This window comes from Nerophis lumbriciformis, linkage group LG10 (assembly GCF_033978685.3).
Source record: "Nerophis lumbriciformis linkage group LG10, RoL_Nlum_v2.1, whole genome shotgun sequence".
NCBI lineage: Eukaryota > Metazoa > Chordata > Actinopteri > Syngnathiformes > Syngnathidae > Nerophis > Nerophis lumbriciformis.
This window is the reverse complement of record NC_084557.2, coordinates 47272050-47288766: the sequence shown is the minus strand read 5'-3', so window position 1 is coordinate 47288766 and position 16717 is coordinate 47272050. Positions and strand designations below refer to the sequence as shown.

At 38.9% G+C, this 16717-nt stretch overlaps 1 protein-coding gene across 3 annotated transcripts in view; it reads right to left on the bottom strand.

Moving 5' to 3' along the window:
* Positions 1-105: 105 nt before the first annotated feature.
* Positions 106-16717, bottom strand: part of cracr2b (calcium release activated channel regulator 2B) — a 62137-nt gene continuing 45525 nt past the window's right edge. Inside the window, exons 15-18 of one of the 3 annotated variants that reach the window (XM_072913974.1) lie at positions 10845-10959; positions 8379-8489; positions 8220-8296; positions 106-394 (exon numbers count right to left, since the gene is read on the bottom strand). In XM_072913974.1, the coding sequence (XP_072770075.1) occupies positions 310-394; positions 8220-8296; positions 8379-8489; positions 10845-10959 (388 nt within the window). In that variant the 3' untranslated portion in view covers positions 106-309. The remainder of the gene's footprint in view (positions 395-8219; positions 8297-8378; positions 8490-10844; positions 10960-16717) is intronic. The other 2 variants (XM_072913975.1, XM_072913976.1) reach the window with 2 other exon arrangements.

Sequence of the window (16717 nt, the reverse complement as noted above, 5' to 3'; positions counted from 1 at the left end):
CTGCCCCCGCCTGGCCTCTCTCACACACTGGAGGGCTTCAGGTGGCCAAAATGTGAGTGTGACTGGGAGGAAGCAGTCAGGAAATAGACTATGACAAGAAGGGTAAACCCAACTATATTTAACCGAACCAGAGCTTTACAGTAAACTCGCCTTTGAGCAAACAGAACATTACACAATGTGTGCGTGTTGTTAATCTCTGGACTTCACTGTCCAGTTGTGCAAGTGTAATTTTAACTTTTAACTCAGAACTGTCCCAACTAACGAACTGCGAGGCCAACAAATCGTGCCCTTCTTGAAAACGTCCGCTGATCATGCACAGCAACCTCTTCGTGCGGCACACTGTGCCAGGGAAAGTGTGTCTTCACGTTGTCGATCAATCTGGGCAACCAACATCCTGGAATAGAAAAATACAAATAAAATGTGACTGCGTGACTACAACATTAGGTACACCAACACAATCAAATTATGATGAAACATATAAAAGTGTGCCCTTATAAACATAACGCCTTGTCTCGTATGTAGAAGTGCACTGCAGCATTTCTATTGCAGACAAAAGCAGTAATAAAGCCATAAATTACACTGTGATGAAACTAGGGGTGTAACGGTACACAAACATTTCGGTTCGGCACGTACCTCGGTTGAGAGGTCACGGTTCGGTTCAGTAAGAAAATAACAAAATATACATTTTTTGGTTATTTATTTACCAAATTTGGAAACAATGGCATAACATACATACACACACAGGGTCCATCATACCTGCCAACTTTTGAAATCAGAAAAACCTAGTAGCCAGGGTCCAGGGCCCACGAGGACTTTGTCCTGGTGGGGGGTTCAGGCTTCGCCCCCCGACGCAAAATGATTATTAGCATTCAGACAGGTTAAAATGTTGCTAAAACCATCACTTTTCTATCAGTCACAGTGACTTTTCAAAACAAAAATATTACAGCAAAAATCATATGGGTTGATTGGCATGTTTATTCTGTAAGCTAACTTCAATAGTTTGAAATTATTTTGACAGTTAATGCCAGTTATCCTGTCAACCTTTCACAAGACTTCAATTTGTTAATTGAAAGTATAAACAGTACAAACACTTTTTACAGTAAAAAAATGGTAAAACAGTACTAAACAATACCATTAAAAAAAAATTGGTGTCATTATTAACTTTCTGTCCAAGCTTGTATAATCTACTGCCTTGTTCAATTGTAAAAAAATATTCTGTGCCTAAAATTCACATTTCTATCACAATTATCATACTGTAAACATGGTAAGCTAACTTCATTAACATTAATAGTCCTGTCAATAGCATGGAATTACAATTCAAATGTAGTTTTTTTGTAAGCCTTTCAAAAGAATTCAAAATATGAAAAATTAATGACAATTAATTTAAGCCATCAGACACTTGAAAAGTGGCACATCACATCTCTAATGTAATCATTTTAACTTTTCAACAGAAATAGCACTGCAAAAATATTAAGGACATACTTCTGTATTTTGGTAGTTATGCTGTCAACATTTAACAAGATTTCTTCAACTTGGACTTGAAAGCATAAATAGTATAAACACTTTTAACAGTATAACAGTACTAAACAATTCCAATAGATAACATTGGTGTCATTACCTTTTTGTGGCTAAAATCCGAAAAACGTTGAAAGTTTTCCACTTGTATCGCTAGCAACGGCATTAGAATTGTGTTTTTTTGTCCCAACGTGGTCTTTTACATCGCTAATTCCTCCGTGTCCGATTGAAAAATCTTGTCTGCACAAGGTGCAATTCGCGTAGTTTTCACCCTTTTTGGAACGGATAATTATTCCCGGATAGGCTTTTGAATATTCTTCACGGAATGACTGCAGTTTTCTTTTCGGTTTAAGACTCGTTTGCGATTTTTCTCCGGCTGATTCCATGATCGTTCGCTCGTTTGGAAACAATGGCAACAGGTGCCTCGTGCTTGGCAGCGGTGCTATAAATAGCCTCGCGCATGGCATTCGGAATGGCTCGATAGGAAGTTACGGGAAGCAGTGTCGATTGTCATTGTTGTTATGCGATTTCGTGAATAAAACTTAAAAAAAAATTTTTTTTTTTAATTAATGAAAAACCGTATTTTTTATCACTGCAACCCTAACCCGGAATAGGTTGATGACAACCGTACTAATTACGGGAAAACCGGAGTAGTTGGCAGGTATGGTCCATTGCCAGGATTAATGTGGTTAACATATATAAAATAAAAACTAAACAAGATAAGGCTCAGAATGGTTTCTTAACAAAACCTTTCTACATATAAAGTGCTTTTTTTGATTGATTGAGACTTTTATTAGTAGATTGCACAGTACATATTCCGTACAATTTACCACTAAATGGTAACACCCCAATACGTTTTTCAACTTGTTTAAGTCAAGGTTCACGTTAATCAACATTAAACTGCCTCAAGTTGTTGCTCAGATTTTTAGGGGTGAACATAACAGAAGATCTATGCTGGGACATTAACACTGCTTCTACAGTCGGAAACTAAAATGCGCAAACATTCCGCAGAAATCAATGGTAAACTTTTACAACTGTGCCATCAGCAGAGTCCTAACTTACGGCTTTTTAGTGTGGTTAGCTAGCTGCACTAAAGCGAACCAGCGAGTGGTTAAAGCGGCGGGGAAAATTACAAAGACGATACTCCCAGAGATGAGTGCCATGTACACAACTCGCTGCCTAAAGCGAGTACATAACATCCTGAGGGACAGATACCACCCAGCACAAGGCCTCTTCAACCTGCTACCCTCTGGAAGGTAGTGACTTGCAGTCACTAGAGGCAGGTGAGGCCCCGCCTCACCTGCCATCATGGAAAGAAAAAAAATGTAAAAAGGAAAAAAAAAAATTAAATTGTTATATGTATCCAGTGATAATACTATAAAGTTATTTTCCATTTAACTTCACCAGTTTTAGATTATTTTTATTCAAAATCGTTTAATTTTCACATTTGCCGTTCAAATACTGAGAAGAGACGGTGCGGTAAACAGCAGCCAGTTGAGGCACGTCACTCACTATATGAACTATATTATACATTTCCATAGTTTAGTTAGCTGAGGTATATAATGTACAGTGTATTTTGTCAACAACTGTATGTGTGTAACGTATTTCTTGTGCTGAGCGATCATAAAACGGCTGCAAAAGACGCACTGGCTGAGGCTCCAGTAGCCCCGCCTCCTGCACCCCCGCCGTAGAATTGTTATATCAACTAAAGCCCACACTTAAACTTTCCACGTGCAAGATTGAATCTATTTAAAAAAGTTATTTCATAAGAAGCCAAAAAGTGCAAAAACAATAATGTTCGTGTTGGAGGAGTTGTGAATGACTGCAGGGACACAACATTAGGTACACCTGCAGACTGCAGGTGTATCTAATTCACAACTCCTCCAACACGAACATTATTGTTTTTGCACTTTTTGGCTTCTTATTAAATAACTTTTGTAACCTATTTTCATGGGCTTTCCTCTTTGTGATGTTAAGTTCCTGTTATGTGCTGTTATACAGTATATGCCTCGAGCTCTTATTTTGAAGGCGCTAAGAGCGGAAGTGATGACATGGGGTGGAGCGGAAGTTTTTGAAAGAATGTAAATAAAGTGGTCCTCGTGTAAACTGGAGCCTCCGTGTTTGTTATTTTGTAGTTTCATACAGTATAGGCGACATTTATAAACCCTCGGTTACACTTTTTTAAATAGATTCAATCTTGCACGTGGAAAGTTTAAGTGAGGGCTTTAGTTGTGGCGCATGGACTTAATTTGTAAGTAAAGGTAAGACCATAATAAAGTTTTTTTTTATTAAATGTGCTTTTTTGTGTGCTGCAGTTTGCATGTGTAAAGTTAAAGTTAAGTTAAAGTACCAATGATTGTCACACACACACTAGGTGTAATGAAATTTGTCGTCTGTATTTGACCCATCCCCTTGATCACCCCCTGGGAGGTGAGGGGAGCAGTGGGCAGCAGCGGCGCCACGCCCGGGAATCATTTTTGGTGATTTAACCCCCAATTCCAACCCTTGATGCTGAGTGCCAAGCAGGGAAGAATGCTGGTATGAGCTTTTAAACATAACCCGTTAACTGCTGCCAATCAAATGGTGAATAAGATACTCTTTAGGGTTCATATGTTTGTAAATCTGACTGTGATGAAGTCAGTGCCTCACCAGCCATCAACCTCACCGCACGTCACTGCTGGAAGGAGGTATAGATCAATTTGCGCCAGGACCACCAGAATGTCTCACAGTCTGTATCCCCAGGCTGTGAGACTGCTAAATGAACAGCCTGCCCCTTAGCTGCCCCGGACCATCTTATTACCTCACTCTTCACCACCTCAATAATTGTGCTCTGGACATTGCATTGCTGCAACATCAACGTAACACTCATCAGACATCTGACTGTTCCCACCCCCACGCCCTTCTATTCGCAATCTTCTTGACAATGCTAGACTGTAAACTATGGTCAACCTGCACTTCAATGCAGTTTCTATGCCGGTAGACAAAGCTCAAACAAAATCTCGTTGACATGTACGACTTAAGTGTTATTATGACAATGACAAAGGAATTGATTGATTGATTGATTTAAATAAAATGGCAAAACTTTTCTTCTACATATAAAAAGTGCAACATTAAACAGTTTCAAGTCAACTCAGCCTCAGATTAACTTTTCTTTCCCCCCACCACCAGCCTGGCAGTAAGAGGATATATGGGCTCATTGTTCTTCCACCATAGAAGTGGGTCAAAATCTAGTTTTAATGCAATATGGACTTATATCTGCTGCTATAAAAACATTTGTTATTGCTTTAGCCCTGCCTGACTCGCCGAGGAGAGGCTGCTTGAATGCGGTGGTGTCGCTTCAAATGGGTCAGCATTAAAAATGTCCGATATTATCGGCCGATAAATGCTTTAAAATGTAATATCGGAAATTATCGGTATCATTTTTTTTATTATCGGTATGTGGGTTTTTTATTTTTATTTTTTTAATTAAATCAACATAAAAAACACAAGATACACTTACAATTAGTACACCAACCCAAAAAACCTTCCTCCCCCATTTACACTCATTCACACAAAAGGGTTGTTTCTTTCTGTTATTAATATTCTGGTTCCTACATTATATATCAATATATATCAATACAGTCTGCAAGGGATACAGTCCGTAAGCACACATGATTGTGCGTGCTGCTGCTCCACTAATAGTACTAACCTTTAACGGTTAATTTGACTAATTTTCATTAATTACTTGTTTCTATGTAACTGTTTTTATATTGTTTTACTAATTATTAAAATTTTTTTTTTTTAAAAAGGACCTTATCTTCACCATACCTGGTTGTCCAAATTAGGCATAATAATGTGTTAATTCACCGACTGTATATATCAATATCGGTTGATATAGGTATCGGTAATTAAGAGTTGGACAATATCGGAATATCGGATAACGGCAAAAAAGCCATTATCGGACATCCCTAGTTAGCATGTGTTATGAGAGTAGCGTATGTGTGTGTGTGGCCCTTTAATATGTGACAGCATGTGAGGTGAGGGAGGGGTAGCGTGAGTGCGGGGAGTGGCTACTGTTTTGTTGGATTGGCTGTGTGCAAGACCTCAATAAAGCCACGATTTGCAACTAATCGACGGACTCGTCATTTACCCTGGAGTCCGGAGCTGTGGAGACCCACAGAGTGAAGGGTGTTGCCCCCGAGAATACATCGGCCCTGGAGGAGTGTTTCCCCTGCGCTCCTCGACTACGGTCTGGGAGCCGGAAGCAGGAAAGGTGCAACACATGTTTGACGTGTTGTCAGAAGCAGCTGCTGAACAATGTCGGCAAACCTCCGTCCTCCATTGTTGTATCGCGCAGCCAAAGTGTTCCCAAACGGGAGATCTTAACGAGGCAGGAGGGTCTTCCAGCTCTGGCTTTTACATGTTGCCCTAGCCCGGGCGCTGCTAGCATGTGTACTCGTTCGGTACACCTCCGAACCGAACCGAAACACCCGTACCGAAACGGTTCAATACAAATACACGTACCATTACACCCCTAGATGAAACACTGGAAGAGATCAAATAATACACACATTGGGTGACAAAAACATGCATACACACTACAGAAAACACATTACCGGTAATACTTACTTATGTATTATGTACACACTGACACACTTAGGAATACATCACCTAAAACATGGCACACCACTAAACGTGCCCTATTCTTATCATTACACTATCAGATAATGTAGTTCTTTCATACTCTACTTATTTATTTTTGTATTGCTACATTTGAGTTGATAGTTATTGTGATAATAAAAAGTAAATATTATAGGTGGGAATGTTTGGGTACCTCACGATTAGATCAGATTTTGATTCTTCGGGTGACGATTTGATTCAGAATCGATTCTCGATTCAAACAGGTTCTTGCAATTATTTATTTGTATGGTAATTATAATAAAACCTTTCCAAAAAAGGTTACAAAACATTTTGGTTGCTGAAGTGCGAGTAACCATGGAGATGGCCTAAAAATAGACATGTCCGATAATGGGTTTTTTGCCGATATCGCGATATTGTCCAACTCTTAATTACCGATTACGATATCAACCGATATTTGTTCTGTTGTGTTTGTTGGGTGTTTGTTCTGTTGTGTTTATGTTGTGTTTATGTTGTGTTATGGTGAGGCTGTTCTCCCGAAATGTGTTTGTCATTCTTGTTTGGTGTGGGTTCACAGTGTGGCGCATATTTGTAACAGTGTTAAAGTTGTTCAAACGGCCACCCTTAGTGTGACCTGTATGGCTATTGACCAAGTATGAATTGCATTCACTTGTGTGTGTTAAAAGTCGTATATATTATGTGACTGGGCCAGTACGCAAAGGCAGTGCCTTTAAGGTTTATTGGCGCTCTGCACTTCTCCCTACGTCCGTGTACACAGTGGCGTTTTAAAAAGTCATACATTTTACTTTTTGAAACCGATACCGATAATTTTGAAACAGATACCGATAATTTCCGATATTATATTTTAAAGCATTTATCGGCCGATAATATCGGCAGTCCGATATTATCGGACATCTCTACCTAAAAACATTTTTAAAATGTGATTCTTAAAAAAATAAGAAATACAAATATAAACTTTTTTAAATACATTTTTGAAAACTATGAATCAATTTAGAATAAAAATAAAAATAAAAATAAATCACAAATCGGATGTGAATCGATTTTTTTGAGCGCCCCTAGAGAATATTATTCGTAGTTAAAATTGTTATTACTATTATTATAATAATTATAGTGTCGTAATGATCATTGTAAATACTGTATTGATACTGTTCACTTCATTAATTTGTTTTTATGAATACTGTTATATTTGTATTGTTATAATTATAGTGTAATAATGATCATTGTCAATAGTGTATTATTGTTTACTTCATTAATGAGTTTTTATGAATATTGGTATCATATTTTATCTGCTGGTGGACCTTTGTTGCTGTTGTGTTTTTATTGTCACTCTCGGTCTTGTCCTCCTCTTGTTCTTAAAATCCCCCCCTTATCTTCTTTTTTCTTCTTTCCAACCCTTATTTGATGTGGTTTCTATTATTGAATTTATTATTATTATTATCATCATAACTATATAATATTTGGACACTGAACAGGCATCATACAATAAATTAAATCATAGCTTCTGTAAGAAATACCGTATTTTTCGGACTATAAGTCGCAGTTTTTTTTCATAGTTTGGCCGGGGGTGCGACTTATACTTAGGAGCGACTTATGTGTGAAATGATTAACACATTACCGTAAAATATCAAATAATATTATTTATCTCATTCACGTAAGAGACTAGACGTATAAGATTTCATGGGATTTAGCGATTAGGAGTGACAGATTGTTTGGTAAACGTATAGCATGTTCTATATGTTATAGTTATTTGAATGACTCTTACAATAATATGTTACGTTAACATACCAGTTGGTTATTTATGCCTCATATAACGTACACTTATTCAGCCTGTTGTTCACTATTCTTGATTTATTTTAAATTGCCTTTCAAATGTCTATTCTTGTTGTTGGCTTTTATCAAATACATTTCCCCAAAAAATGCGACTTATACTCCAGTGCGACTTATACATGTTTTTTCCTTCTTTATTATGCATTTTCGGCCGGTGCGACTTATACTCCGGAGCGACTTATACTCCGAAAAATGCTGTAGTGAATATTGTGGTGGAAAAAAATGTAAAAGAGTCCTACTGAGCCAGGTGAGTCATCAGCTCCTCCATATTATATCCAGTTTTAGCACTGCACTCGTAAAACAAAGCTTGGTGCTGCTGTTTAGACCAGAGGAAAAGAGAATATATTTGATTATCCCAGCAGAAGCAAAAAGTTCTTGAATGAGAAATTGGACCTTACTTGTGCCAACTTCTGCCCATCTCTAGTCATCACTTTTCTATTTTCCGAAACGTCTGCCAGGTCAACCTTGTTCCCCAGCATCATCAGCACAGCGCCGTCGCACATCTTCTCCTGGGACACACACCACTTCACTTTACTCACTCTAATGTGAGACAGTTGAATTATAGTTATGTAATCAAGAATCATAAAATATTACTGGTTGTCAGACGTGGGTAGTAACACGCTACATTTACTCCGTTACATCTACTTGAGTAACTTTTGGGATAAATTGTACTTCTAAGAGTAGTTTTAATGCAACATACTTTTACTTGAGTATATTTATAGAGAAGAAACACTACTTTTACTCCGCTCCATTTATCTACATTCAGCTCGCTACTGATTTTTTATCCATCTGTTAATGCACGCTTTGTTTGTTTTGTTTTGTCAGACAGACCTTCAAAGTAGGATCTATCGCATGCCTGCGTTTCACCAATCAAATGCAGTCACTGGTGACGTTTGACTCCGTTTTACCAATCAAATGCAGTCACTGGCAATGTTCCCTCTAAGGTGCGCGCCTGTGCAATTGCGCACTGCTCAGGCGTCCTCTGCGCACGGCAAATCTATGCCACGCACAAAACCAAATAAAAAAATAAGCGCTTAACAATTTTCGACACGACACGGACACGACAGAAAAAAACGTTTTCGTCATCATTGTTCAAATATTGTAACGTCTGTCGTGACGCTTTAAGGACATGAATTCCATCCATCACTTTACTGAGCAAAACTCTTTATTGTCGGCCATAAACACATCACCAAAACATTAGTAAACAAAAGGATATCTAGCAAAACTGGTCATTTTCTGCAGTACAATCCAGACCAAAAGCAACTTTGTTATATCAACAGCAGCCGCTCGCTCTTTCTCACTTGCGCCAACACGTGCACATATGGCACTTAGCCAGTGATGCGTTTACAGCCACACAAAAAGTCGGACAACTCCAACACCACACATAAAGTGTCATTCCAGGTCGTTACTCTATGATTTACCAATCAAATGTGTGCTTATTCTAGTGTCATTTATTAGGAATCTTAATTTCTAAAAATGAATCATGAAATGCTGTTAGTATATTAAATAAATACTAATAAAAATATATTTTTTACAAACAGGAAGTTGCAGGAATGTACACATGATCCCCTGCTTACATCTCATTGTGCAACATGTGAATGTTTTTAAGGGAACTAAATGCAATGTCTGAAAGGGGTACAAATTATTTCCAAAGCAGGACCTCCACCCAGACAAACAATACAAGTACACAGTTCATGAAAAACTATATTTGTTGTTATTGTCATTGTAAGTGGGCCTAAACACTTATATTAGAAAATAACCTCATGGAAATGACTGCTGTCATTTGATTATAATAATAAGAGAATGTTGTCTGTCTATCTGTGTTGGCCCTGCGATGAGGTGGGGACTTGTCCAGGGTGTACCCCGTCTTCTGCCCGAATGCAGCTGAGATAGGCTCCAGCACCCCCCGCGACCCCGAAAGGGACAAGCGGTAGAAAATGGATGGATGGATGGATGGAGATTTAACTTGTTATTTAGTCAGGTTTGGGACAGGTGTGCTGCTGGTGTAGCCACAGTGTGCACGTCTGATGTTGCTCACATGGGCTCCACTGAATGCTCAGGGAGTTTTTGCCTTTGCTCACACACATGAACAAATAGAGGGAACATTGGTCACCGGTGACGTTTGACTCCGTTTCACCAATCAAACAGAGCCAGGCGGTCACATGATTAACAAGCTTAAGCTTGCATGAACTCAACGTCAAATTTGAGGAAGCACATGGCGGTAAGTAACGTTAGTAGATATTTTGGCTGTCACCGTAGGCTGATGTTAGCTTCCCTGCTATGAATCACTGCCAAATGTACATCGTGTGGGGACATTTATTAACGCACTGCAGCCTCATAGACAGACAGACAGAGACACACACACGCATAGTCGCACACACTCACGCATACATACAAACACCAGTCAGAAATGCACAGTGTGTTCCCAGGTGCAGCCCACACCTATCAGTTTATGGTTTGCGTAAAGGCTAACTTGTTATTTTCCTTTGTAATCTCTGCCTACTGAGCCTATGGTGCTGTTAAGTTATTGTGGCTCAATTTGCCTTAATTTTTTTTATGTTAATGTATTATTATTTAATATATATTATTGTTTTAGTTGCTTAAGAGATATTCCTGGCTCTGAATTTGCTCATTGCTATTTTAATGTTTTTGTGCATTATTTGTTGCCGTCATCATTAAACGAACGGGTACTTGAGTAGTTTTTTCACAACATACTTTTTACTTTTACTCAAGTAAATATTTGGGTGACTACTCCTTACTTTTACTTGAGTAATACATCTCTAAAGTAACAGTACTCTTACTTGAGTACAATTTCTGGCTACTCTACCCACCAACGCTGGTTGTTCAACAACCAGCCCACCCACCTCCACTGATTCCATCCACCCTCTCACAGCGGTGAAGGAGGCCGCCTGAGTGACATCATACACAACCAGAACGCCGTCAGCCTTGCGGTAATACTGCTCCGTGATGCAGCGAAACCTGCAAACGTGTGGAAGAAAGTAAAGAAGGTTAGTAGCAGACTAAAACATCGGGTGGCATACTCCAGGGATCAATACTGGGGCCAACATTCTTCAATTTCTACATATAAATGACATATGTAAAGTTAGAAAAATCTTAAAATTATTACTATTTGCAGACAATATGACCCCATTTTGTTCCGAAGAGAACACACAGAAGTTGATAAAAATAAAAACAGAAGAAATGAACAAATTAAAGAGATGGTTTGACAAAAACATACCATCCTTGAATCTCAGTAAAACTAAAATAATGCTATACGGCAGAGGTGTGGACTCGAGTCACACGACTTGGACTCGAGTCAGACTCGAGTCATGAATTTGATGACTTTAGACTCGACTTGACAAAATGTAAAAAGACTTGCAACTCGACTTAGACTTTAACATCAATGACTTGTGACTTCACTTGGACTTGAGCCTTTTGAATTGACATGACTTGACATGACTTGCTACTTTCCCCAAAACCCAAAGATGAAAAAGTTATTCGGGAGCGCTCCGTATTTTTCATTGTGTACTTGTCTATCAGCGTTATGTGTGTCAGCTGGTGTGGTGTCAGTACAACAGCCAATCAAATTAGATCTACTTTGTTTTCATCACACAGCATTCATCCAATCAAATTGCAGGACAACCAACGAAGAAGACATGTCCAAACCACACGCCAGTGAACAAAAAATGATACCTAAAATAATTTTGTTTGGCTATAAAAATTACGAGGTGGTCAACACAAAACGGTTTGCAGTATGCAACACATGCGGTTCGAAAATTACTGATGGAGAGGCAACAACTTCCAACTTCGTCCGGCATTTGAAGTTGCACAAAGAACGGTAAGTTTTGAATGTAAGATAACGTTTATTGGCTAAGTAACGTGACTTTTATTTGCTGTGTAGTTAAATCAGTGAGGCTGTAAACTCACTGCTAACGTTATAACGTTATTGCAAACACGGGAATCTGTTGCAGTTCACTACCATATTCATACTTTTTGTTCAGTGATTTTTTTTAAGCAGGGTTACGTTAGTCAATATATCACACGTAACGTTAGACGGCGGTCAGCAGCACCGCGTATTTTAGCCACCTAAAAAAAGACAAAAATAGTAAAATAAAGGTCAGTTAAAATGTATACTATATTATGAATATGTGTACCGTTTTAGCTAGCTTTCTGACATACTGTTGGTTGTTTACCTCAGTGGTCCCCAACCACCGGGCCGCGGCCCGGTACTGGTCCGTGGATCGATTGGTATCGGGCCGCACAAGAAATAATTTTTTTTTTCTTTTCTTTTTTTAATTAAATCAACATAAAAAACACAAGATACACTTACAAGTAGTGCACCAACCCAAAACAACTCTCTCCCCCCTTTTGTTCTGGGCATTGAACATGAAGACTCTTCCTTCACTGTTCCGAGTGGCCATGAGAGTCTTGGCAGTGCCTGCCTCCAGTGCTCCAGTGGAGCGAGTTTTCAGCAATGGTGGCATCATACTACGCCCCCATCGTGCACAAATGACTGACAGACTCTTGGCTAATTTGGTCTTTTGCAAATGCAATGCAGCATAGGGCCCTGACATAAAAAGTACAACTTTTTTGTTATGTTCACGTATATGTCATGTTTTTTCAATGTTAACACTTTTGTACAAATAAGTACATTTGCACTTTATTTTTCAATGTGTTTGTTCTGTAAAGGATTGAGTTAATGTTTAAAATGACTGGTTAATAGTGCTATTATAAAGTGCAATGTCAGCACAATTTTCTTTCCTGCAATTTAAAATGCACTTGTTTTAATAAATAAATACAGCGTTTGAGAAGCATACACAATCTGTGTTAATATATTAGTCTGTGGTTAAAAGGACTTGAAAGGACTCGAAACTCAAAATGCAGGACTTAGGACTTGACTTGAGACTTTCCAGTGTTGACTTTGGACTTGACTCGGGGCTTGCCTGTCTTGACTCGGGACTTGACTCGGACTTGAGGGCAAAGACTTGAGACTTACTTGTGACTTGCAAAACAATGACTTGGTCCCACCTCTGCTATACGGTAACAGTAGTAGAGAAAGTCAAACACAAATACAAATAGATGAAGTAGATATCTTCAGGGTAAAAGAAACTACATTATTAAGTGATGATAAAATTAAGTAAAAAAAAACACTTATAAAAATAGTTAGGTGGCAAGAAATTCAATAACAATAATGAATAAAGCAAAAACATCTACGGGACCAAAAATCACTCCATATTCTGTACTGCTCGCCAGTGTTACCATATCTGAGTTATTGTGTAGAAGTATGGAGAAATAACTACGAAAGTACGCTTCATTCGCTAACCGTGTTACAAAAAAGATCAGTTAGGATAATTCATAATGTCTGTTATAGAGAACACTTTATTTAGTGGATAAAAATATTGAAATTCAATGATTTTGGTGAATTTGCAAACAGCAAAAATTATGCAGAAAGCAAACTATAACTGTATACCCGAAAAAGAGAAAACAAATCTCAAAACAGGAGAAATATAATTTTAGGGAAAAAGTTTAAATAATTGTATGCACGTACAACACTTAAAACCTTTAGCATGTCAGTATGTGGAATTAAATTATGGAATGAGTCAAACAATGTACTGATAAGATCACGTTTAGGAAACTGTTTAAATTCAAAGTGTTTACAGAGTATAAGGAAGAATACTGATACACGTCTAGTCAACTTATTGAATAAGGTGATGATCATTTAATTTATCTCATCATGTGAATCACAACTTGTAGCTATTCATGAGAACTTTATCATTGATGTATTTATTATTTGTATATTTGTGTTACATATCGAGCACAGAGTGAACAAACAAATGTGTTAGCAAATGGTATGACACACTAAAAGGGGTATGATTAAACACACTCTGCTGAGAAACTGGAAATACCGTATTTTTCGGACTATAAGTCGCAGTTTTTTTTCATAGTTTGGCCGGGGGTGCGACTTATACTCAGGAGCGACTTATGTGTGAAATTATTAACACATTAGCGTAAAATATCAAATAATATTATTGATCTCATTCACGTAAGAGACTAGACGTATAAGATTTCATGGGATTTAGCCATTAGGAGTGACAGATTGTTTGGTAAACGTATAGCATGTTCTATATGTTATAGTTACCGTATTTTTCGGAGTATAAGTCGCTCTGGAGTATAAGTCGCACCGGCCGAAAATGCATAATAAAGAAGAAAAAAAACATATATAAGTCGCACTGGAGTATAAGTCGCATTTTTTGGGGAAATGTATTTGATAAAAGCCAACACCAAGAATAGACATTTGAAAGGCAATTTAAAATAAATCAAGAATAGTGAACAACAGGCTGAATAAGTGTACGTTATATGAGGCATAAATAACCAACTGGTATGTTAACGTAACATATTATGGTAAGAGTCATTCAAATAACTATAACATATAGAACATGCTATACGTTTACCAAACAATCTGTCACTCCTAATCGCTAAATCCCATGAAATCTTATACAACTAGTCCAGGGGTCGGCAACCCGCGGCTCCGGAGCCGCATGCGGCTCTTTGATCACTCTGATGCGGCTCAGCAGCTTAATTGCTGAACCCCCCAATTGTCCCGTGAGACTTCCGGATTTCAGTGCCTCTCGCAGAAAACTCCCGGGATTAATATTCATCGATTTTCACCCTTATGGCTATATTAAGGGCGTGCCATGATGGTACAACATTTGGCGCCCTCTACAATATGTATTAACAGCGTGCCAGCCCAACACTTGTTATACAATATACATCTTCTGCTTGCACACGTACGTGACAGCAAGGCATACTTGGTCAACAGCCACACAGGTTACACTGACGGTGACCATATAAAACAACTTTAACACTCTTACTAATAATGCGCCACACTGTGAACCAAAACCAAACAAGAATGACAAACACATTTCGGGAGAACATCTGCACCTTAACACAACATAAACACAACAGAACAAACACCCAGAATCCCATGCAGCCCTGACTCTTCCGGGCTACATTATACACCCCTGCTACCACCAAACCCCGCCCCCGCCCCAACCCTGCTCCCTCACACAACACCCCCCCCCCCCATCTCGTATCCCGGAAGAGTTAGGGCTGCATGGGATTCTGGGTATTTGTCCTGTTGTGTTTATGTTGTGTTACTGTGCAGATGTTCTCCCGAAATGTGTTTGTCATTCTTGTTTGGTGTGGGTTCACAGTGTGGCGCATTATTAGTAAGAGTGTTAGTTTTTTTTTTTATACCGCCACCGTCAGTGTAACCTGTGTGGTTGTTGACTAAGTATGCCTTGCTGTCACCTACGTGAGCAGGCGGAAACACCATACAAATTGTGGGTGATCAGGCACGCTGGTTGTAGTGTGTGCTATATGCTGTACCATCACGGCACGCATGGCGCTGACAAGCGCCATTCATTTAAAACCCGCGTGCCGCACCAGCTTTCAAATTCCACATAAAGGTGAGGGCAGCGTGTCTGAGACCCCTGGTTTATACATAGCATAAAGCAAAAAAAAAAAAAATTGTATGCAGTGTTATTTGTTTAAAATTTCAAAAAAAATTTGCGGCTCCCATTGTTTTCTATAAATTTGTGAAACTGGTCAAAATGGCTCTTTGACTGGTAAAGGTTGCCGACCCCTGGTCTAGTCTCTTACGTGAATGAGATAAATAATATTATTCGATATTTTACGCTAATGTGTTAATAATTTCACACATAAGTCGCTCCTGAGTATAAGTCGCACCCAAACTATGAAAAAAACGGCGACTTATAGTCCGAAAAATAGGGTAGTCAACTTATTGAATAAGGTGATCATTTAATTTATCTCATTATGTGAATCACAACTTGTAGCTATTCATGAGAACTTTATTACTGATGTATTTATTATTTGTATATTTGTGTTACATATCGAGCAAAGAGTGAACAAACAAATGTGTTATCAAATGCTATGACGCAGTAAAAGGGGTATGATTAAACACACTGTGATTCTTCTACTACTCAGTGGCCTAGTGGTTAGAGTGTCCGCCCTGAGATCGGTAGGTTGTGAGTTCAAACCCCGGCCGAGTCATACCAAAGACTATAAAAATGGGACCCATTACCTCCCTGCTTGGCACTCAGCATCAAGGGTTGGAATTGGGGGTTAAATCACCAAAAATGATTCCCGGGCGCGGCGCCGCTGCTGACCACTGCTCCCCTCACCTCCCAGGGGGTGATCAAGGGGGTCAAATGCAGAGGACAAATTTCACCACACCTACTCTGTGTGTGACAATCATTGGTACTTTAACTTTAACTTCCTACTCTTTTTCGAACATGTAATGAGAAACTGGAAATATGTGATGCACAATATTGTAACTATGCATCAGTGACGTGCGGTGAGGTTGATGGCTGGTGAGGCACTGACTTCATCACAGTCAGATTTACAAACATATGAACCCTAAAGAGTATCTTATTCACCATTTGATTGGCAGCAGTTAACGGGTTATGTTTAAAAGCTCATACCAGCATTCTTCCCTGCTTGGCACTCAGCATCAAGGCTTGGAATTGGGGGTTAAATCACCAAAAATTATTCCCGGGCGCGGCGCCGCTGCTGCCCACTGCTCCCCTCACCTCCCAGGGGGTGATCAAGGGGATGGGTCGAATGCAGAGGACACATTTCATTACACCTAGTGTGTGTGTGACAATCATTGGTACTTTAACTTAACTTTAACTTTACACATACAAACTGTAGCACA